Source organism: Carettochelys insculpta, chromosome 8, assembly GCF_033958435.1.
Source record: "Carettochelys insculpta isolate YL-2023 chromosome 8, ASM3395843v1, whole genome shotgun sequence".
In the NCBI taxonomy this organism is placed as follows: Eukaryota; Metazoa; Chordata; order Testudines; family Carettochelyidae; genus Carettochelys; species Carettochelys insculpta.
This window is the reverse complement of record NC_134144.1, coordinates 39,833,038-39,858,283: the sequence shown is the minus strand read 5'-3', so window position 1 is coordinate 39,858,283 and position 25,246 is coordinate 39,833,038. Positions and strand designations below refer to the sequence as shown.

General features: G+C 41.4%; 1 protein-coding gene across 1 annotated transcript in view; it reads left to right on the top strand.

The window, feature by feature from the left end:
- CSRNP3 (cysteine and serine rich nuclear protein 3) overlaps positions 1–12,226 on the top strand; it is a 44,692-nt gene extending 32,466 nt beyond the window's left edge. Inside the window, exons 3-4 of the mRNA XM_075001846.1 lie at positions 957–1,253; positions 5,307–12,226. Coding sequence (XP_074857947.1) covers positions 957–1,253; positions 5,307–6,341 — 1,332 coding nt within the window. The 3' untranslated portion in view covers positions 6,342–12,226. The remainder of the gene's footprint in view (positions 1–956; positions 1,254–5,306) is intronic.
- The last annotated feature ends 13,020 nt before the right edge of the window (positions 12,227–25,246 follow it).

The window sequence follows — 25,246 nt, the reverse complement described above, 5'->3', positions numbered from 1 at the left end:
GCGAAGCAGGAAGAGAAATTAGTTGCCTTGTGTTAATGGAGGCAATTCTGTATATGCAGCTTTGGTAAGACTAGTACAGAGTACAAAGAAGCTGGGCAGAAGGGCATATTTATTCTAACAGTGTAGCCCATTGGTTTAATTTAATCCTAGCCTAGTACTTAACTGTCATCTTGAAGTTGCTAACAAAGGGTGTGCAAATACCAGCCCATGGGCTGGATCTGATCTGCGAGGGTTAATTCTTGGTGAGTCCCACCTCTGTATTTACTGCATGTCTACGGGTATCGAGCAATCACAGCTTTTGTAGGCTACAGCTCACCATTCACAGCCAAAGGGAGCAGTGGGACGCGGCACGGACTGTATCACTGCTTCCCACCACTTCCATTGTCTGTGAATGGCAATCCACAGCCAACAAGAGCTGTGATCGCCTGGTACCTGTGGAGGCACAGGTAACATCAGCTTGCCAGCAACTAACCCTGGTGTGCAGCTGCTTTTTTATTGCCCACTCCTGCATTAACAAATGCTTTTAAAATGTCAACTCCTAGCAATATGGAGGGGGAGGGGTAATATTTTTCTTTGGTATTTTGCAACTGTAAGGAAAATCTGAATCCTCAATTATTTATTTTTGTTTCCATGGCAATTCTGAAAAGAATGACCTCTGAACTAAATTAGCCTCTTCAGAAGAAAATCCATTAAGAATGCTTGATTTACTGAATGTCAGTTTTACAGAACCATCATAGAATCCCATGTCTGGAAGTGACTTCAGGTGGTCATTGAGTCCAGCCCCCTGCCAAAAGTAGGACCAACCTGAACTAAATCATCCCATGTATAATACTGTATTCTTAATGTTCTTATAATTCACATGCAAACAAATAAATTATAATTACTATGCTCACACTAAAATTTGCATTTCAGGATGTGTATAGTGTAAATACTGTCTTAACTTTTCTGTGTCACAGATGACGAAGAATGGTACAGTGGAATCAGAAGAGGCTAATACTTTGACAGTGGATGATATTTCTGATGATGATATTGATTTAGACAACACAGAAGTAGATGAATACTTTTTTCTACAACCACTGCCAACAAAAAAACGAAGGGCATTGCTGCGAGCTTCTGGAGTGAAGAAGATTGATGTGGAAGAAAAACATGAGCTGCGGGCTATCCGCTTATCCAGAGAGGATTGTGGCTGTGACTGCCGAGTGTTCTGTGATCCAGAAATTTGTACTTGCAGCCTTGCAGGCATAAAATGTCAGGTAAAGATCTATATTACAAACAATCCTTACTAGCTGGGCAGAAACAAACCACAACAAAGGTATTAGGTGTAATGAATTACTAAGTGTTGAAATTTGTGGATCTCAAAACCAGTAACAGAATTACTTGGATACAAGGCTAACTAAAGACAAATCTAACTCTTCACAATATTAAATATGAATATGTCATTATGGCCATATCTACACTAACACCAAACTTAGAAATGGCCATGCAAATAGCCCTTTCAAAGATTACTCATGAGACCCTGAAATGCATATTCAGTGCCTCATTAGCATGCTGCCAGCCACGGCTCTTTGAAATTGTTGCGTTTCGCTGCTGCACGGCTCGTCCAGATGGGAGTCAGATAGGAATAAGGGGATTTTGAAGTTGGTGAGGTCCTTTAGAAAAGGACCCTCATCTGGATGAGCTGCATGGCAGTGAAAAGCGGCAATTTTGAAGAGCCGTGGCCAGTGGCATGCTAATGAGATGCTGAATATACATTTCAGTGCCTCATTAGTAATCTTCAAAATGGCTACTTGCATGGCCATTTTGAAGTTTGGTGCTAGTGTAGATGTAGCCTATATGTATAAAATATTTTTTAAATTGCAATTTTGTTGAAGATATGCAGTAACTGACATTTTTCCCTCTGAATATAAATACTAAACTCCTCATACTCTTCTGTGGGCCTATAACCAAACATGCAACAGCACCAACCAAGGACTCACTAATCAAGAATACTGTAGATTTCATGAAGGCTATTAGATTAATTCTTATACGAGAAATACTGTACATCTTTCCCCGACTATAACTCTCAGTTATTTCAGACTATGTTTCCTCATTTAAAATCGCAGGACGTTTTGAATCAAATATTAAAGTGCACAGTCAGAGTAGGAATCAGTAAATGAAGCCTTTTTTTATAATCTTCCAATTCATGCGTGATAGAATCATAAATGTTTATTGGTGGACCATTAGTATCAAATCATTAAGCCTAGCTCTCTGACCATCAAAATGTATTCCCTAATGTACAGTTGTTAGTGGTTTCTACAGGATAATTTTAGATGCACCAAGGAAGAAAGCATCTGTTGGTTCTATTAGGTCACTATTACACAGCCCAATAAATCATTAAGCTTCTCAAAGTTTTCCTTTTAATAATTTTTGAAACCTTCATAAACTCATGCTACTATGCCCTCAGGTATAGTAAACACTTAACAAAACAAAATAGCAGTCATGTAGCGCTTCAAAGTCTAACAAAATAATGTATTAGTGATGAGCTTTTGTTCGGCAGACCCACTTCTTCAGCTCTAACTGTCTCCTGATCTGAGGACGTGGGTCTGTCCCAAGAAAGCTCATCACCTAATCAATTATTTTGTTAGTCTTTGACTGCTTTTTTGTGTTGTTCGGATGCACACAGAAGCGGTGTCTACACGTGCACGCTACTTCGAAGTAGCGGCACTAACTTCGAAATAGCGCCCATCGTGGCTACACGCGTCGGGCGCTATTTCGAAGTTAACTTCGACGTTAGGCGGCGAGACGTCGAAGTCGCTAACCTCATGAGGGGATCGGAATAGCACCCTACTTCGACGTTCAACGTCAAAGTAGGGACCATGTAGACGATCCGCGTCCTGCAATGTCGAAATTGCCGGGTCCTCCATGGCGGCCATCAGCTGGGGGGTTGAGAGATGCTCTCTCTCCAGCCCCTGCGGGGCTCTATGGTCACCGTGGGCAGCAGCCCTTAGCCCAGGGCTTCTGGCTGCTGCTGCGGCAGCTGGGGATCCATGCTGCAGGCACAGGGTCTGCAACCAGTTGTAGGCTCTGTAACTTGTGTTGTATAGTGCAACCGTGTCTGGGAGGGGCCCTTTAAGGGAGCGGCTTGCTGTTGAGTCCGCCCTGTGACCCTGTCTGCAGCTGTGCCTGGCACCCTTATTTTGATGTGTGCTACTTTGGCGTGTAGACGTTCCCTCACAGCGCCTATTTCGATGTGGTGCTGCGCAACGTCGAAGTTGAACATCGACATTGCCAGCCCTGGAGGACGTGTAGATGTTATTCATCGAAATAGCCTATTTCGATGTTGCTACATCGAAATAAGCTATTTCGATGTAGGCTTCACGTGTAGACGTAGCCTAACACAGCTACTTATCTGTTAGTAAACACTCTTAGGCTGTGTCTACACTACCAAATAAATTGCATTTAAAGGAATTAGCTCACCAATAAAACTTGACTGTAAATGTCATTAGCTTGAGTTAGTCTGCCCTAATATTGATAACAAAATGTTGATATTAACAGACAGGTATAGCAATCTCAAGTTTAAAATGGCGCATAGTGTGGAAGTGTGATGTCTTTCATTCGACTTTATTAGCCTCCATAACGGTCCTGTATGTTTCCCACAAAGCTATGACCTGCATTTGGCATCCAGCTTCTGCTACTATGTCCAGCTGAGAAACTGAGAGGGGTTACTGCACTGTCAGTTTCCGAGGTCCTGCAGCCTAGGGGAGCCAGGAGATTGACCAGGGCTGCTGCGCTGTCAGTCTCCCAGGTCCCACACCTTGTGGCGGGTGGGGAGCCAGAAAATTGACCGGGGCTGCTGTGCATGGCTCCCAGCTCCTTGCCAGGAAACTGACCAGGGCTGCTGTGCTGTCAGTTTGACAGGCCCCCCCCTCCCCCCGCCCCCAAGCTGCGAGGACCCGAAAAACTGACAGTGCCGCTGCAGCTAGCTCAGAATGTGGGGCTGAGGGAGATGTGGGATAGGTTCCCACAATGCACTGCTGCACCAGCCGCTGTTTGGTGTTTTCAGTTTGGACGCAATATGTCAACTTTGTTGGGAACCTGTGGGCAGAGAGGCTACTCAAAAATCGAATTTAAAAAAAAACACAGCATTATAAAAATAAATTGTGATACATTTGAATGTAGTGTAGACATAGCCTCTGATATTCATAGAGGCTGCGGGTACACGTGCATGCCTCTTTCGAAAGAGGCATGCAAATGAGGGCAATTGAAAAGGCAAATGAGGTGCAGATTTACCTATCTGGCAGCTCATGAGCTCATTTGTATATTCTTCTTTCGAAAGTAAACTCCTCATCTTCGGGGGGAAAAAAAAACACACCTTTTTTTTTTTTTTTTTTTTAAGTGGGAAGGATTTTTTTCGAAGACGGGGTTTACTTTGAAAAGCTTGGTGTTTACAAGGCTTTTCTTCTTTCAAAAGAAGCTCTTTTGAAAGAATATGCAAATAAGGTGCCCATATGTAAATCTGTACCTCATTTGCATTTTTGATTTCCCACATTTGCATGACTCTTTCGAAAGAGGAGTGCAAGTGTAGATGCAGCCAGATTGTTTTCACTTGTGCTTTGCCAGCGGGCTGGCCTAGATTACCTTGGGGGAAGTGCGGGCCCGGGGGAGGTTCTTAATTTTATACTTGCATTAGATTTCAGGTAGGTGAAAATGGTAAAATCTAGCTAGTTCCTGATTTGTGGCACCAAGCCAGTAATTAACACACTAAATTTTATTCTTTCATCTTACAGTTCACTATATCTACAATAGTACAGCCACAATTTTGGGGCCTTATTTAAAAATATATCCCAGTTTCTAACTTCTGTGGTCATTTCTCCCCTTTGTTTTGTCAGGCTGCCTGTCTGAAAAGAAAATGCCCCTTCTGCACAAGCCATTCCCTCATAATCATTTTGTGTTTCATTCACCTGCTTTTCATCCCGTTTATCAGCTTCATTATGGTACGTAGGGTCCCAGAAATAAAAACAGTATTTCAGATGTGGTTACAGTAGAGCCCTGAAAAAATAAATTATCCTTTGATTCTCATTGTGAGATATGAAACTTATAAAGCCATGCCTAACTTTGTTTTTTTTTGTTTTTTTTTTAATTATACTATTGCTTTGTAGGTTTCTCCCACTCTGTGAATATCTGTGCTTTGGTTTGTGTTTCTCCATGTATGGTGCACTATGCATTTTCCCCAATGAATGTCATTTTGTTATTTTCTTCTTCTGGACTCTCTGAATTATCAGTGGTTTTACTGTACATATGGTTGATCTGTATTCTCTTTTTAAAAGGTGGATCGTATGTCTTTTCCATGTGGTTGCACTAAAGAAGGGTGCAGCAATACAGCAGGTAGAATTGAATTTAACCCTATCCGGGTACGGACTCACTTTTTGCATACAATAATGAAGCTTGAATTGGAGAAAAATAGAGAGCAGCAAGTTCCTGCACTAAATGGTTGCCACAGTGAGGTAAGCGCTCACACTAGTTCTCTGAATACAGCACCCCATGCAGTAGAATATTCACTTGCAGATAATTTTGAGATTGAAACTGACCCTCAGGCTGCAGTGATGCACCTGCAATCTGCTGAAGATTTGGACTGTCATGGAGAAGAGGAGGAGGAGGAGGAAGATGGCAGTAGCTTCTGTAGTGGTGTTACAGATTCTAGCACACAGAGCTTAGCACCCAGCGACTCTGATGACGAGGATGATGATGAAGAGGAGGAAGAGGAAGAAAAAGATGATGAATTTGTGGAAGGCATGGTATCCCATGCTGAAGTGGTACCACTTCCTTCTGTACTTTGCTATTCTGATGGCACTGCAGTGCATGAAAGCCACTCTAAAAATGCCTCATACTATGCTAACTCTTCAACAGTGTATTACCAAATAGAGAACCATACCCCTGGCAGTAATAACCAGATCACTGAGTCCTATTCAGAAAGGGACACTGTTAAAAATAGTAGTCTTTCTCTGGTGCCTTACAGTATGACTTCAGAGCAGTTTGTTGACTACACACGGCAATCAGAGGAAAGTTACATTGGCTCTCATTATCCTTCTGCAAACCCCTCTGTGATAGTTTGTTGCTCCTCTTCAGAAAGTGATAACAGTGTTCCATGTAATAGTTTATACACTGAACATAGACCAAGTCACCCTCAAGTGGAATTTCACTCATACTTGAAAAGTACCTCTCAAGATGGATTTGTTTCAGCTTTGAATGGTGATAGTCACACAGCAGAGCAAGCTGCTGGAAGTTCTATAAGCCTCTCAGAAAACAGCAGACTGCATGAAGAGTGTATCAAATCATCTGTAGTGGAAACGGTACCCGTTTAATTTATTAAGCTCGTCTGGAACTGAATCCCTTTATTTAAAAGCACTCCAATTGGATTACTTGGAATCATCATTTTTAAGATGTGGACTAAGAAAACTTGGATTATGGTTAATGTTTTTTCTATCAAGCTCTACATGGCCGTGGCATTGCACAAAACCAGTTCATGTAGAGATTAAAAGCAGAAATCAAACACTCTTTTGATAGAAAAATGTATAAATTAAAAATATGTACATATTTCAAAGTAGCCTACCTGTCACACTGTGTGAAATCTGCCAAGCTATCAGAATCAGAGCTTTGTGGTTTTGATTGTTGGGCCTTTGCAAGATTGTTAAAGTGATACTTTGAAATAATTATGTTTAGAATCCTAAAATTTCAACATATCTAAAAAAGATAGTGACTTTTTAGTAACTAATGTATGAAAGAGGTATAAGTGTTCTGTTCGGTATTTTATTTACGGTACTTTAGTACTCACGTTTGATCAAAATGAACAGTAAATTCATTTGAATTGATGATCCATAGCTAGTTCTGCAGAGCATGCCCACTTAAATTTCATCGGGCTACCACATACATTTTTATAACTACTCCTAGCAACTGATCTTAAAATACATAATTTGAATTTCACATTTGTTTTTATTGTTTTTGACAGATAAATCTGTTACTAATGGGGCATTTATATTTTGTATAAAGGTGAAAGGTAGGACAATCCTCCATTAATGTCTGAATCAAGAACAACCCCCAATTAAGTCCTTCTATAGATAATTGACTTTGTATATAAGGACAAAACAGTAGTTTAGAAACATTCACAGCACCTTTTAGCCCCACAAATATTCAGCTTACTAATGCACTTTAGTGCCATTTTGCAGTACCTCAAAGAATTGTTAACTCAAGATATGCCATAGCTCCATATTGAGAGCTCCATATAAGACAGGCATCGTAAAATTCACTGTAGTAAAACTGATACACATTTTCTCAAGCCAGATTATGGATGCTTAAATAAGTAATTAGTAAGAGCAAAGTGTCATTCTGCTAGGAGATCAAATGGAATACGGAAAACAATTTAAGTATTTCTAGTTTTTTCCAACATCATCTTTAAGAGCCTGATCCAAAGTTCATTGAAGCCATTCAGTGGCCTTTTGATTCAACTCTAAAGTATAACGTCATTTAAGTACTCTTATATAATGGTATTGGTACCAGAATCTGTGTATTCAACTAGGATACGAGTGTCAGGAGTTTTGTAGTTCTGAAAATGTGTAGGCAAATACTAATGCATTTTTCCCATCACCCATTATCTTGTTTTCCTTTTCCTTTTTAAAAGAGACAGAATTACAGCACATGCTGCATCCCAACCTTTAAACTATCTGAACTTTGTTTTTTTCTGAAGGACTTCTTTTCACAGTTTTAACAGCATCTGCTGTTTAATATTTCTCTGTCAAATTTTGTTTTTAAGGGTACGGATGCAAGCATTTTGTAGATTCCAACTCTGTACCAATTACTCTTCCACTGAGCTGCTCTTTATAATGTCAGCTATAATATTCCAGACAGGAAAATTACCATGCTAGAAAAAGAAATAGTGACTTGACAGCTCTTGTTTATAAATTCTTTTGCACACCATTTTTAAGTCATTTTTCTATACTAACTTGACAAAATATTTTGATATACCATAAGGGAGCTGTTTTGTTTATTTGTTTTTACATTGATGCGGGAATCCCTTCATTAGAATTCCATTGAGATAAAAGGCCTGGTTCAATAAATGGCAGTCCTATCTCTGGGGAACATGCAGCCCACTATGACTTGCCATTTTAGCAATTCATCTTTTCCTCTTGCTGTAGAGCAGGTGTGGGTAATAAGTGGTGCACAGGTGCAGCTGTTTGCTGTGGGAAGAGTAACCCATGTCAAAGAGGAGCTGCATGCAGCTGTGCCTGTGGAGCAGTGAATAAATAAATTACTGGCAGCCCACCAAGGCCTTATCCTGGCAAACCACATCCATCTTATTGCCCACTTCTGTGTAGAGATACTTCTTCCCCCAAAGGATGTAAAGACATGTGGTCTCAGCTTTTACACCACAAATGGTATTCCTTATTGTTAAAGAGAAACATATTAGAAACATTTGGTAAAAGTAGCATGAAGATTATTGATAATAGTCTTATAGCAGAGCTCTTGTAATTTACAGAACCCCCTGTAACAAATCACTGGGCAGGTACATGTGTACACTTCATGGAAATGTGTCAGATGCCACAACAGCACCAAAAGCAGAGACCTGTAGCTCTGAGTAGCAGATTCTTAATTTCAGTGTGTACTGGCCACTAGAGGGAGACAATTATGCACATTTAACCAATATAGTATGTTCAGGTGAAAATAAGATTTTTTTTACTTTATTGTTTAGTTATTGAGAAATTATTTTCTTAGTCTCTAACTTTCCACATTCAGAACATCTTCAGTGACATTAGAACGAAAATCATTAAGGAACGCACGTGATTATGTAAGACACATCTCCATTACCTGTAATATAAGGGGTATGATTGTTATTATTTAACATTTATACTGCAATAGGGTTCAGAGAACCTGATCAAGACAGGGGCCTCTTTGTGCTAAATGCTGTAGAAGTCTCGCTCTCTAGGTACTTGTATAAGGGCAAGGCACATACTCCAGGTTGAACCTCGCTGGTTTAGGACCCTCCGGACCTGACCAGTCACAAATCAGGGAATTTGCCAGACACGGAAAGGTCAGTGCTGGCCCCTCTGATGCACAGAGCTCAGCACTGATGGAGCTGGAACAGAGGGCATTCAGGGGAAGCTGGTTGAGGCTCTCGGCCTGTAGTGGAGCCCCATGGCTGCCAGGCTGTGCTGCTGGCTGCAGGGCTCTGCAGTTCCAAGCCACCTCCCTCAAGCACCCCCGTCCCTCTCCTCCTCCCTCAGCTTGAACCCTACAAATCAGCTATTTATGGCATTCCAGAAGCTGTGGGAGGTAGTGGGGGGGGAGTTGAGGAGCATGAGGTCCTTCAGCTTTTTCCCCCCCATGAGCGTCCCAGCCCTAGAGCACCCACATATGTTTCTGGACAAGGAAAGTCCAGATTATAGAGATTCAGTCTGTATTAGAATTAAACATGGGCCCTGCCCGTAAGATCTCACAAGCTAAGATGACAAGAAACAGGCAGAGGGATGGGGGAATAAGGAGGTGGCTAAATAACATTTCTGCTATTGTATTTTTCTGCAGCTAACATTGGGAACCATTGAGTCAGAGGATAGCATAGCTGGAGCAAAGATAGTAATGACAGTTTTTAACTTCCTTTAACTGCACGAGTACCTTGTTTTGCAAATATGAACACTCCTGTGGGCATTCTCTCTCAGCCCTATTTACCCAGACTTTACTCTCATGCCTTTAAGCACATGCAAACAGATCATTTTCATCAGCGTAAGGCTCACAGTCAAAGCCTTGTCTACACTGGAAAGCACTTGTCAGTATAGCTATATATCAATACTATCCAACCATCCCCCAGGTGGAGATGCAGTTCATAATGCCAGAAAACTCATTTTGCTAATCTGGTTTAAACCAGTTCCCTGAAAAAAGTGACCTATACCAGCATTTTTGGTAGCATAACCACATTAGTGGTAGGGCTTTTCTGACAGCTGTGGCAGTCAGAAGTAGGGGTGGGGGGGGAATTCTTCCACAACTAGCTGGGCAGGCAAATGTTTTGGGCATCGATCAAGCCTTAAAAGTCAGAGGTGAGTCAAGAGTACTTCCACTTTAATGTTGTTTGGAAGAAAAGACGCTGTTGGCTTAAGGCAGTGCTTTTCAACCTGTGGTTTGCAAACGCAGAGGGAGTCGCAGGCCAGATTTCCAAAGGGGGTTACACCGCCATTTGAAATTTTTAGAGGTCTGCACATGAGAAAAAGCTTGAAAACTAGTGACAAAGAAAAGCTCTGTATAGTGGTTTGGTAAATTGTGAGTTTTCTGTGTGATTTTTTTCAGTCTCCTGCCCTTGACCAACCCTATAATAAGACATAACAGAGAAGATCGTTCCCTACTGCTTAGTTAATTTAGTAATTGATTTTTCGGTGTTGGTTGCTAATACTTTCACTTTTCTGACTCTCATATCCATAGCCTAAAAGGGTTATAGGTTTACATTACAAAGAGCCACAGGTTGCTCCTGTAGATTTGGGATGTCATTTGTCAACACGTATATTTTAAGGATTGGGCTCCATTGCCTCTGTTTAACAAAACTTTACATAAGATCCATGATGGCTGGTACTTGACCTTGACAAAAAAAATACAGGTTAGTTTTAAAAGGCAGTCTGTAAATTCCAACAAGGTGTCTGAGGTGTTGGTATTTATTGGCTCAACTTCTCTGGGTCAAGCTTTTGAGCTACACCGATCTCTTCCTCAGGTCCTGAAGAAGAGTGCTGTACAGGTGAAAAGGTTGTCTCTTTCACCAACAGGTGGGCCAGTAAGATAATACCTCACCTGCCTCACGTTGACAGTATTCTCGGACCAGCACAGCTACAACAGTAGTACAGGCAGCCTGTAAGCTAGCAGACAATGCGTTCATTGGAAAAGTGGTTCTAATCGTCTCCCCCCCCACCCCCACCCCCGGACCCCATGATTTATATATCTGTAACCCTCAAACATTTCCTCCTAGTACAACATAAAAACCTGCAACACCAATAGCAGTAAAAAGAGCATATAAAATTGCTTGCATCCCGCATCCCACACCCCCCCCCCGCCATGAAGTAAGTTTTGCCTTGCTTGAAAGCTACCACCAGCTAGTTTATATACTATGGTTTAACTAAGTTAAATATGAAACTAGCCAATTGGTGGCAAAATGATGGACTTTGGAGTAGTTTATAAGTAGCTCAGGTCAACCTGGACCATTCACTTAAGAAGGAAAAAACTGCAACAGTTATCTAAAAATGTTATTGTTAATCATACACTATTTCTGACTATATTCACATGACACAGATGAGTAAATTTATTATTTAGCATTATTATTATTGGTAAACATTGCTGTTTAAACGTTTACAAATAACTCATTCTTTGTTGTGGTCTAACAATAGTTCTTTTTTTAAGTTTTGTATTTGCCTTGGGGCCAGGTCTCATCAGATTCTGATCGGTTATCAACAGCACTCACCCCTGCAAAATCTAAAGAATGGTTATATTTGGTTCAGTCCAGTGTTCAATATGAGCAGGTGGGAGGGCTCTGCCCACCCACCCCATTAACCTGGGAACTTGGTCAAAGCCATGCTGCCTGTGGCTTGACAGCAGACCAGCTAATGCTACCAACCAATACTAAAGCTCTGCATCTTTGGTTGTTTTGTTTAAGAACCTGTTAAGTAGGCCTATTAGTGAATTTTATAAAGTACCCCGACATGCAGATCATACATAGAGGGCAAGAGGTCAAATTCTGGCATTCCATCTCAGAAAGTTTGCCCACCCCAGATCTGGCCCACTGGTGTGATTTAAGAGGCGCTGCTAAACATAGCCTGGCAAGTTAAATACATTTGATCTCTTTTACATTGGGAACCTAGCCTTGCTTGGTGTACTAATTGTTTTATTTCCTGGCTCATTCAGCGCTGAGGGCATTGTACCATGGAGATGGTTAAAAAGCCTCAGGTCTCAGTCAGGGATGTACAGCGCTCTTGGTGGAGGCAAAAGAGTAGCCTTTATTGTGCTTACAAATTATTTGATGTAAAATATTAATGAATAGTAGACTTAACTCAGATGATATTATATGCTAGAGAATTTATTTCTAAATTATAAAGTCTGAGCAGTATTTTTTTAAAATAGGAGAAAATGACTGTTATTTTCAGAACAGACTCTAAGTAAAGAGCCTAATTCCTTAATATGTTCCACTATGAGAAATTTCTAAATTTGTTTCTTAAACAAGTGTCCAACAGTCCCCCCCCCCCCCCCAAAAAAAAATGCACTTTAATTTTTCTGTTCCCAGCAACAACTGCTGTGGTAATAACTAATTTACTTTTTTCCCCCCAAGAGGTGTGCGATCCAAAGCAGGAGAGTTATGGTGTAAGAAACAAGTTTTCTTGATTAAAGTGTAAGAGCGCCCCATGGATGTTGCAAATTTTTTTTCCTTCCTGGAATCAGAAGGCAGCTTCTATGTTACTTGGTGTGACTGTGCCACAGGTAGCATTATCAGCTGGGGAGAAGGTGGAGTTGTAAACACCTCTATCATGAGAGTTGCCTGAATTCCTCACCTCCCAGGCAGCCTACACGAAAGCCTTCATTACAGAAACCTCCAGTTCCCCTAACACATTTTTTGAAGAATTTAATGTTTTGTAACTTTGCTCTGTTTGTATCTTCCCTGAAAAGTTTTACTTTGGCTTTACATTATGGAAGACCTGAAATGAGGTGAGCAGGGAAGGCTATATTAACATATTGCACGTTAATGTTTTAGAGGACCCAAGATTGGCAAGTGGTGTATCAGGATGCCTAGTAGCAGATACCTCTCACGTAGGCCCCGAGAAAGCGAAGGGACAAAACTTTTCTTTGTTTAATCATTATGCTTCAGTGGCCACTGAGGCTGTCAAAATGTTCATGGTACAGAATGTTGTTCAACAGCTGCTTTTGTTGAGCCTCACCTAGTAATAAGACATCAAGAAAATGAAACCACATTGCCCTGTGTTTAATAGACGTACTTCCTTCTCAACTCCTTCATAAAATGTCTCCACAGCAGCCCTAGCAAAACCTCAGTAGTTTTGTATAGTGGTTGGTGGAATAATGGAAGATATCTTGACAAACATGTCTGCAGTCCTAGACATACCACCCAGCAATGCACCTGCCATGCCAAGGATTTATTTGAAAAGGGCCTGGGTGATCCAGATGATAAAGGAAGAGTTTTATAAAAGGGGAAAATTTTGAGGTAAAGAGACCCCCACCCCAAAGTTTGTCTTCACTATGTGGCATTAGAATGTGATATGAGTTGTGTTAACATTTTAAATAACTGTGCAGCAGCACTCAGCACATATAGGAGAAAGATGTTTAACATGTCTTCTGGCCATGAACAAACATCACTGCAACAATAGGTTTAATCACAACCCATGGGACACATTGTGTAACTCATCTTGGCCCTAGCTAAACTACCAGAAAGGACATTTAACATTAAACTAGTTAAGACAGCTCTTCCAAATTCTGTTCTAAGCTGATTTAATTTTTAGTTAACATCATGCTCTAAGAGTAAGGAAAAAATATAGGTCTTCCTGCATAGTGACTGAGGTGGTGAACCTAAGCAAATTAGGCACTGAAATCCCAGTAAAAGTAAATGCTAGCAGCTAGTGGGTCTTAATTCCTGCAGGCACCTCAGGCTTTATTTATTTTTTCTGGATTGCTGATATGGGCTTAGTTTTGTTTTGGATTATGGTTGAAAGCCAGCCCTTTTGCTATGCTTAAAGTTTAATATGAAACCATCCACCCACAAACAAATCTTAGACATGCAGGCTAAATATGAAGTTTCAATCTTCTCAACAGGGTTATATTTTTGTGTGTATTACCAGCTGCTGCTCTTCAGAAAGAAAAAAAAAGTCTTGCTGTGATGTTAACATGTGCTGCTGTACTTTATTTTCAAAGTGTTCTGCACAAACTTAGGATAATTTTGTGCCTAACTATTTGAAATAGAGTGTATGTTCACAAAACAGTAAGAGTTTTTTTGTTTTTATATATATATTATATATATACACACACATATATATATAAAATGCCCATAACTGGGCTCGTCTTTTAATTGACTGTAGGCACTTCTATGGAAATATGTCTGAAAGTGTAGTTTGTGAAAAAGTGTTTGATGTAAAATAAGCGCTCGACGTTTATCAAGTGCAGAATTAGTTAAAACCTGTAGATTACCAATCTGTTTTACTAAAAGCCTCAGTCTGTAATAGTGTAAAGTTGATCTGCTTTATTTTAGTTAACTGCATTTCTTGTGTAATGGACTTTTGAAAACAAAATTATTAGTACGTATGTACTGGTTACTCTGTTAGTATAGATGATGGCACTTTGTTATTTTGATATGGTTTTACTTAAAACTGATAAATCAATTTTGTAAAAAAAAAGTCATTTAGCTTTGATTATAAGAGACATTTTTCATGTTAAAATACCTTTGGTTGAACAAGAATCAGCTTTGTAAATTTTACATTGTCCACTTGGTCCTACATTTTAAAATATTCAGCAATGTGTAAGAATATTAAAGGTGCTTGTGAAACAAAGAACTCACCATTGGTGATGGAAAGAGTAAGATAAGGTTTATTAAATCACAGATTCAAAAGCACTATGAGTTATTTGTCCTTCAGACAGATATAACCAATTCACTTGTTAAATACAATGGGAGTTGCAGTGTAATAGTATAACAGTAGTTGATTTAAAAATGTATATAATTAAACATTTGAGAAATAATTGTAACACCATGTAATTGAACTATTTTATATTCCATTATAAAATTATGGAGATAAACATTTTTAGTGGACTGTTTTCAAACTGAAGTCAATGAAAAGAAAATTCATCTTAAAAAGAAATACATTACAAATTAATCAAGTTACCCATTTTCTAGATTGATTTCCTTTAGTAAAAATCAAAGATGCCAAAGGGAAATATAAGCTACAATAACAGTAAACAGAAATTAACCTGGACCTTATGTTGTAATAATTTATTCAAATTAACTATTCTTCTGTATTTATATGTTCAGTATTTATTATGAATAATATGGAAATTGATGTATTTATTGTGGCTTATTACTGCAATGTATATATTATAAAATTGGTATTTTAAGTCTTATCGTTAGGCTTTTTGTTTTAGTGGCACTTGTATTCTCCTGTATTTTTATTCTATATTGTACAATACATATGGTCGATTTGTTTGCAACACAGTAAAACAGGTTTATATGTTACATCAGCTATTGACATTTCTCCATGTGCATCTTATTTCTCATATTCAATTTGAAAGGCTCTGTGTACACTGACAGATTTTACACAGTTTGAGCAGCATAGGGAGCAGGTAAAAGAGCTGGTTTGTGCACTCGCTCAGGGTCATGGGGGTTAGAGTGCATTTACATTTGCAGCACTTCCATTGCTGATGAGGGACAAGCCTGAGGGCAGCTATCCCTTCGTGCAACTCTGTGAGAGGAGAGGGGTGATTGCAGGGCATGCTGGGTCCTTGCTCAGCAGTACCCCATGGAGCAGGCCTTGTCACCTAGCTAGTTGATAAGTAAGAAAGCACTTCACAAGAACATAAGAAGGGGAGTTTCAAAGTCCCCAGGGCTTTACAGGGCAGGGGATAGATATTTGTTACTTGGTGTCAGGGCAGCAGAGGTGCTGGTGGTCACATAGACAGTCTGGGCTATCCCATGAAGTCTAAAATAACTACCAGAAAAAAAAAACGTCTTCCCTTGCACATCACTGCAAAAGCATTGCTGGTAAAAGCTGTATGCCTCTCATGGAGATAGTTTTCTTTCTATGTTTCAGAGTTTCACTACCAAAGGTCATTGGCAAGTGTAGGGGCTCCCACATTCTTGCACCAAAAAGTGACTTTTTCTGCTTCAAATGGCAAGGGCACAAATGGCCGAACAGACTCCTTCTCTGTCTGTGGTTGCCAGGGTTAATGCAGTAGCTTCTCTCCCAGTGGAAGGAACAGCATAGGGAATTGGAGAATCCTCACTATTGACAGATTAGTAGTAGTACTATTCTCTTGTACTCTGAATGCATGTTTTCATACAGTGTTTTTAAAACTTTACAGCAAGCAACCTTTACATTTAAAAAAAACGAGCAGGAATGCAATGTTTGTTTTTGCATCTGATTGAACAGTAGCACATACACTAATTCAAATGGGCAGACAAATTGCATGAGTCAGCTGTTCTTATTATCCTGGTATCCTTTTAATGCCAGGTTTGTTTAGGCTGATTTTCCAAATGCCACTGGACATAATTCTGCAATCACTCCCTCTGATGGCCAGATTACAGTAATGTTTATCTACCAAACACAGGTGAAGGTAGTTAAATGGCAGTGCACATTGGCTAGTTATTCTGCAAACTACCAACTAACCAACATTGCCCCTTGAGAGAATTTTTTTTTTTTTTAACCAGAGTATTTTACCAATCACATTTCTCTGGTTAAGTTTGTAGTTCTGTTTAAAATATTTAAACCATCACCTATGGATCTAAGTTTATGAAACCTAATGATTGTCAATTGAAAGATTAGATGTTCTCTAGTAAAATCTATTTTTTTTTCATAAAACATTTTATCTTATCAGGAGTCACACACAAGAAGATAGACGAACATCTGTTACTGGTCTGTGGTATGCTAGTCTATGAACTATACTTAATTGTAGTTTAGGGTTTGACTTACAGTCAAGACACACCGACTCAGGAAAAAAAGAACTTTAAAACTAGTACTCCAGTTAAAGGAGGCAGCATTCCATTTTCAAAACTAGAATAAATTTAAGCCTATACGATAGGGCTTATACTCATTGCAAGCAGCCTGTACTCAGAGTGGTGTAAATCAGAACTAGTTCTGCTCAATCAATGGGTTAGATTATTAGCTGGTATAAATTGCCATAGTCCCATTGTTGTTAATAAAGCAACACCAATTTACATCAACCAAGCATCTGGTCAAGGAGCCATTGTTACCATCAAACTAGTATAAATAGGAGGAGAATGAGACCATAGAGAAGGCTCACTCTTACTTCAAAACATCAGAGACTAAAACTTAGATCAAGCATGCTGTAAAGACTGCTGTTTTCCTAAATGGATGGGGTGCTGGGCTAACCAAGAAATGGTAAAGAGAGAAAATAAAACTATTAGTTATATTGACAAGTATTAGTGGCTTCTATGTAGTATGGTTCCATCCAACCACATTTGATATTTGGTGGTGTTAATCCCTGTTGCACAACAGCAGCAATGTAGGAGGAAGTGCACTACACTAAATCAAAAGAAATGAAGATCCTAAGAAAACTGACAGGCGGAATTTCTATTTGCAATTTAAACGAAGCTTTATATTTAACAACATCAACCTGCTATATAAAAATACAGTAGCTAGTGTATGATACATGATGATCTAATTTGTATTTACAAAATTTGTTTTATACTATAGCTACTTAAGCATAAAATATCTGAGAGCAGGACTGGGCACTTGTATAAGAATTTACAGTAGGAGCACAGAAATACTTTCAAGAACATCTCAAAAATTGTAGTAATTTTTCTCTTAATTGTCCATGAGAAAGCTGGGCAAAAAAGATATTCCAAAAAATATTTGGACGCCATAACAAGCAAACTGAACAAACTTAATATGGCATAGTGAAACTGTACCTATAATCAAATTGCTTGGGTTTTAGGTGTATTTGTTTCCTGCAGTAAAAAATTCATATATACAAAATGCAAATATGTTATACATAACTTAAAATAGTAAAGTACAGAAAAGTGATTCAGAGCTCTAGTTAGCAACAACGTTCTTGTTTTTGGGACATGAAGCATGAAGTCAGACCTGAGAACTCCCATTTTTATTGGTTTGTTTTACTATGATGGCATGAAATAGCTAATGACAGCAGCATTAGAGGAAGAAGTCCTTTCCTGCTGTAGGCTACATTGCAAAGCATCATGCAACAGGATTTGTAATGCTCTCTTGGGTTTGGAAATTGGTGACCCTAACTAAATGCATACTTGGATTTAGGATGCATTAAAGGTCTTTCTGTGCTGGCAATGCTGTCATATTGCTGCAGCTGATTTGAGGTGGTTATGCAGCATGAGGCGATTAAAAGGGATACAGCAGTGGGTCTAAAGCAGTGCTATTTTTGTGCTGGTACTTGCTGGTACAGAGTATTGGCACCTTGGCAGCTCCAGCTGCAGGATTGGCTGCAGAGGGGAAGGCAGGGAGCTGGTTTAGTACCAGCTCCTTTTTCTTTTTTTTAAGCCAAAAAAAGCACTGGTCTAAGTCTTCAGTATTACACATTGACTGGATACCAAGGTAACCTTTGAGCACAAAGTTAGACCTGAGGACATTAGTAGCAACTAGGAAGAGAAAAGGACAAAACACATATATTAAATGTCTTTCCAGGCCAGTGCTAAACTGGACTGTCAGCATACATAGCACACCTTGGTTCATAGTGATAAGTCACCATTACAACCTGCTGAAGGTGACTGCTGCTGCATCCCTATAGCCATAAGCCATATCGTTAATAGTTTTGGATAAGGGAAGCGTCACATGCAGAGCGTTTAGGATGTTGTGGGAGGAAGGTGACGAATACATGAGACATGGATTTCAAAAGGAGGATTTATACATCTAACTCTCATAATTAGCAATGCAGACATTTACAAAATCTCTGCTCAGCTGCCCAGGAAGTACCAAAATCCCCAAAGTGCTAAAGTTGTGAGGGGCCTAAATTGCTGAGCCACCTGGAGATTTAGCAGTGTTCAGCACTATGGTACCTAATTCATGCGTAGGGCCCAGAAGCATGCTCTTGTTCAACTTGTCTGTGGCATCCAATTCAAGGCATACACTCAGAATGCCAATAACAACCAGAGGAGTGGTTAGGGCCTGCTGTGGAGAGGGGGAAGTATCCAACTCCACAGCCTTCCCTGACACCTACTTGTTAGGAGGGAGAAGAATGCAAATCTTGTATTATTCAGGAGTGGCCCTGACAATGACTGTAGCTTGGAGTACGTCCTGCAAGCTGTTTTGAAACTTTCCCATTGCACATGTATTGCGTATTGAAATGAAGCAGAGGACACTTAATGCTGGAGAAGACCTAGGGTCCCACCCATCAGCTAAGCCATGCCACTCAGCGTTACATAACTAATTTTAGCTGAGTTTTATACCATTGAGCATTCTGACAGAGACAGTTTTTAATTTTTTCCCTTTGAGAAGGGGAAGAGAGTGTTCCAAGGCTCAACACTTTTAAAACTGTACTTTACTCAAGGTAATGGGACACCTGGTCTGAGTGTTCCTGCCATATGAAGTGGCCAAATGCTTGGACCATGGGTGGGCCCAGCTCCCAGAAGACTGTCCTAATCAAATGCCTATGAGACAGCCTTTCTGCAAGAGCACGAACGGGACAGGGCTTCCATTACCCCTGGTAAAGCCTGCACATTGTAAGTAAACATGCCTGTGCCCCATTTCTTCCAACAGCCCTGAATCCTGCCTGCACAAGCACTTAGATGACAGAGGTATCTACACTACTGAGGTGTGCCATGCTCCACCTGTTCTTGGTTTTGAGGGACTGAAAGGACTTGGGCACCCCATGTTGAACATAGGAACCAACACTGATAATACCACTAAGCTCCTTAAAAAAAAACAACCTATATTATCCTACAGTCATTCCCCCCATCTCCCCGTATAGGTACTTTTGTTTTCCACAGCCCTGAAATTAAGCCAATATCCCATTTTCCTCCCATCCACACCACTTCCTGAAACACCTCTAAAACACCTTCTGACGGTGAACTAATTAATTAATATCCCCACTCCTCGGCCTCCCTCTCATGAATGCCAGACCACTAAATTAACCTATTGTGCTTCTGCTCAGAAAACCCCTCCCTGCTCCAGTCCCCAACAGGTTTCATTGAATGCTTACTACTGGTGCCTCAGCTGGTCAAGTGTTTGTGCTTTTTTGGTTCAGACCCTCCTGCTATTTTCTGGCTATTCTGAGTCATGGTTTCAAGTGCTCAACAGGCCACGAATTTAAGCCTAGGTTTTTAATTCCATTAGATGGCAATATTATTAGGCATTTTCAGGATAGATCCTTTCAGAAAGGACACACTGTACTTACCCAATATGTTACATAAAACAGTGCTTTTTGGTGGTGTAATGTCTTCTCTTTACATGTTAGCCTCTCTCCTACTTTAGTCGTACTAACCCTGATGACCTGGTCTGAGAAATCCTGAGCAAGAAATATAATCAATCAGTTTTAGCACATTATAACACTAAACATTTGTTTCTGTTAAGAAATGGTAAAAGTGCACAATAAACTGTACTTTCAATAGGTTTATAACTACTTGAAAGAGAAAATGGTGTATAAAAACAAATAGAAACCAACCAGAAAAACAGAATGTAACTATATATCACATGGGCCAGCTTCTGGCTGAACAGATGTAAGACCCAGGTGTGGAGGCAGATACCATCTTAATTTGTGGTAGAGAAATAAAAATCTCAAACTGAAATGCTGTCAGTCATACTGTCTTTATAGGCTGAAAGTCCGTGATTTTGGGTTCAGATTTGGGGCAGTGCCAAGGTGGAGGAAGAGTAATGTTGTGCTTTGTGGTTTGAACATTGAGTTAGAAGAGTAGGAGGAAGCCATATTAGAAATGGTACATGCAACACCCCACCACCTCAAACAAAAAACAAAAACACCTGAAATAGCCAAGGGAGAAACAGTGGTATAATGTAACTGACATAGCATGAAACCAAAATTTAAGCAGCCAGCTACACTGAAGCTTTAATACTAACCATTTTGTTGGTTAGAGTGTTTGTTTTAAATACAAAGTATCATTCGCCGAATGTCCAGCAATCACCTTTTTATCTACAAAATAGGCAAAGTATTTACAAAAGCAGCGCAAGCTGCCGCACACCCTGCTTCCACTGTACCTTAATCCTGACACAGAAGGAACTTTGTTTTAGGGAGCAATATTTTTTTTATAGTCCATGATGCTAGAATCATTGTGGAGATTAGCACCAAATGTGCCATTCGTGTTGGAGAAGTGGCTTTAGTAGTAGGCACTTGTTTGTACTGCTAACTGAACAGAAAAAAAAATAAGTTCACTTCAGTGGAAAGTTTTGATGGTGGCTGAGTTTGAATAGCGATTACAGTAGAGGCAAACAATTTATACGTTTAAAGAACATAGAGGCTGCAAGAAGTTAGCAAATGACGAATTTAAGGTAGCCTGTACAACCTTAATTTGGCCCTTTTAGGCACATGCTTTTTTAATATATCCTTTAATTACATAACTACAGACAAGTCCATAGGCCCTCTGCCTCATTTAGTACACAGGACAGCCAATCCTCACTGAATAGGTATTCAGTATGTGGCTCATGCTACTGCACACTATACAAGCCACTTTTTCATTTCCTCATGGGCTTGTCTGTCATATTCTTTTAACAGTGTGTTTTACAAATATTAATGCATTATCTTCACAAGACCCCTGTGAGATGAAAACGTATTACAGTAAAACCCTGATTATCCAGCATAATTGGGACCAACCAATGGTCAGATACCTGAAAAATGTAGGATAATTGGGGATGGCGGGGGGTTGCAGAGGGGGAGCTACCTCAGCCCCTTCTGCAGTACTGGTGGTTGGATCCCTAGGGTGGGCTGTGGAATGCTAGCCACCACGGAGCAGCTCCCCAGGGCTGGCTTCCCAGCAGGCAGCCCCTGCTAGTCCTGGGGTGCTGAGACTCAGCTGGACCTGGGACAGAGAGCCCCAGTTGCCTGGGTGGGCAGCTCCTGCCAGCCTGGAGCACAGAGCCCCAGCTTGTCTCAGGGCTGGTCCCAGGGCAGGGAGCTGTATTTGTATTTGCCTGTATTGGTAATCAAAAAGTATCATCCAAGTCTGGATGCCCAGTTTGAGCAGCCTGTTGCCTTCCTTAGCTGCACCATATTGGGTGACTATTTGCTTGTCAGCTCAGCTAGTTCATATTCCAAGAAGTCCCTCATGGCGTCTAAATTGAGGCATCACCATGATCCACAGCACCTATACCTGTCAGCTGCATTCACTATGACACCAAACATGGGGAGAGACATATCTCATAGAACTGGAAGGGACCTTGAGAGGTCATTGAGTCCAGTCCCCTGCAATCACAGCAAGATCTATCAGCATCTCTCACAGGCCCCTTAAGGATTGAACTCATGACCCTGGGTTTACAAGGCCAATGATCTAAATCACTGAGCTATCCCTCCCCACAAACACCAATGGCTCCCTTCAGACTGTCCTGCCCAGTTCTCCAGCCTCTGGGGTGCTTCTCCACTGCTGCCTAGGACTGAGATTATACACTAGGTGCCCCCACCCCGCCCACAGCAGATCAACTTCTGCTTCTCTTTGAGCAGCACTCTGCCATGCCTTGCACGAGTTGCTACATGAGTACCAAAAGCTCCAAGTGCTGGATCTGTTCTTTAGAGTCTGAAGGGTTTTTCTGAGCCAGATCCCTTCTTCTCATCACTACTCACCCATCCCCTTCCATACACACACACAGACCCCTTATGGGCCTCCTGCTAACACATGGTTCCACTACTCCAAGCCACTGGTGCCCATTCACCCAGCTACTTCACCCTATTAGCCCGCTTGGGACCCTTCCCAGGGAACACAGAGCAGCACCATTGCCACCGTAACCATCATCGTCCACTCAGGCCATTACTCCCTAAGCTTATAAGGAACTGCTTCTATGCAGGGCCTTGCTTCCCCTGGATGATGCTCTCATTCTGTCCACTCTCCCACCTCTGGACAATCATGGACAGCATAATGACTTGCTCCAGTAAGTCATGACGGAAGTCCAGAACCTGGAAACTGGTTCCTAGATGACATTTTACAACCATCAGGCTCCTCTTGGACTGTCCTCATAATACACAAGGTCATCCTCAAACTAGCCCAAGCAGTCTGGCATACCCCAGATTCTTATGTCTGCACCCCAAAAATGCACCAAACATCACTACTTCTTCCTAAGGGGATGGACTTCCTGCTCACCCAATCCACTTCCCAACTTGCTCGTGCTCCCCATAAGCAACTGAGGGCTCCCAGCAGCAACACCTCAAGGCCACTGCTCTGGATCAGGTGGTGAAGTCGGACTTTTTTTAGACATAAGGTTTTACTTCTCTGCAAGCTGATTTTATGTTGCCAGTTACCAGGGCATGTGGCAAAGTATCATTTCCTGTGTAGCAGTGACCAGTGTTGTATTCCACCACAATTGCAGGCTCCAATCCTCCAGCTACCCTAAGAAGCAACTAGCCTTTGACAGCCACAAACTGTTCAATGGCAAGACACTTCACTCTCTTACGGGTTACTGTGTCAACCTGCCATGGCTCAGCATTTACACCCCAGCTCCTATCTGCCAACAGCAGAGTGTCTTTCTGTCACCATCCCTGATTTGCATACCAGCCCTACTTCCAACATCCAGAAGAACCTTCTCGCCATCGCCCACATACTGAACAACCATTATTCCATCGCTTCCACCTTCATCACTTCGTATCCCCTAAACCTTCATCCAAGCAGCGCTTCTGAATCTCATGAGACCTGTGAACAACTTTCTGCTGTGTCCCACGTCACCTTGTCCTGTTTACCCACACTTGAGGCAAAATCACCACAGAGGGAAGGGTACTGGATTACATCCTTCAGTGGTACTTGTACAGGGGCTCTCCTTCTTCCCCCATCACACTCCCTTGGTGGCTGCTGGGATTCTGCCCACAACCTGCTCCAAGAAAATGCATGGACTATCCTCCAGAGGGGCATTTGCATATTCCACCGTTACCAGAGCCACAGATTCTATTCTCTTTATTTCCTCATGCTTGAAAAAGCATGGGGCTGCAGCCCCATTCTGGACCTCTGTGCACAGAACAATTACATATACAAATTCAGTCTCTGAATGGTCATTCTGTCTCTCATTCTCCCATTCCTCTGCAGCAGGGCCTGGTTTGCAGCTCTCAATAAGCAGGATGTCTAGATCCAAGTTAACATCCACCTGGCTCATCAGAAGTGTCTCCCATTTCATAGTAGAGCCTGCATTATAAACCATGGTTCTCTCCTTTGGTATCACTACTGCTCCGTACATGTTCAGGAGGATTTCTGCCATTGTCACAGTCCACGTGCATTATCTTAGCCACTCCATGTTTTCCTACCTGGATGCCTGGCTCCTCATTGCACCACTGGTACTTGTCTCCTCCCACTATCCAAACCTTCCATGCCCATCTCAACTGCCTGAGTATCTGCACCGACAAGAGCAAGCCCATCCTTGCTCTTAGCTGTATGCTCACCTTCACTGTATCACACCTGGACTCTCTCAAGGCTGTGCCTTTCTCCCAGTGGACTGCTTTGCTGTCCTCATTTCACTCATTCTGCAGCTCCCACCCACTACATCAGTCCACCAGTGCTTTGTCTCGCCCTCCTTGGCCAGACAAATCATCGTGACCCCTTTCTGATAACAAATCATTACATGACCCCAGGAGGGGAGCCTGAAGCCTATACCTCTCCCAGCCCCGCTGCTAGGGTGCGAAATATCACAGGCTTCAGCCCCAGGCAGTGTGGTTCAGGCTTTGACCTCAGCTCTGGGTCCTAACAAGCCTAAGCCAGTCAGCCCTGGCAACCATATTAAAATGGAGCCCTGACCCACAGATTGACAACTGATACAGTAAATCTATAAGCTGATTCTGCATCCCTGACTCAGTCCTGGCTTCCCTCACATGAGGGGCCAATCCAGCCAAGGTCTAACTCTGTATCCCACTTGCTCTTCCCACAGACATTTGCCTTGTTGGGTAGGGCACTCACCTGGAGAGCCATATGGGCCCAAGGCATCTGGAACTGGAAGTGGCATAGACACACATTGAAATACTAGAACTACAGGCCACCCATACTGCCTGTTTGACATTTCAACCCAATGTATTTAACTGCTGTCCAATAACATGACAGCAATCAAATGTGTCAGCAAGCAGGGTGGTGCCCAGGCTCCCTCCTACTGCATGGAACCCATCCTCCTCTGGAATTGGTGCCTCAGACAGCCAGTCAACCTCCACACCTTGCACCTCCCAGGCACCAGCAACTCTCTGACAGAGGTGCTCAGCAAGTCCTCCTATGAAACTTACCAGTGGGATCCCCATAACCCCACAATTCACTCTATTTTTCACCAGTGGGACACACCACACTGGGTCCTCTTCATGATGGCAATTTTTTTTTAGTTAATTGTATGAGGTCACTGTGATTAAAATCGACAGTCCTACGATTTGACAC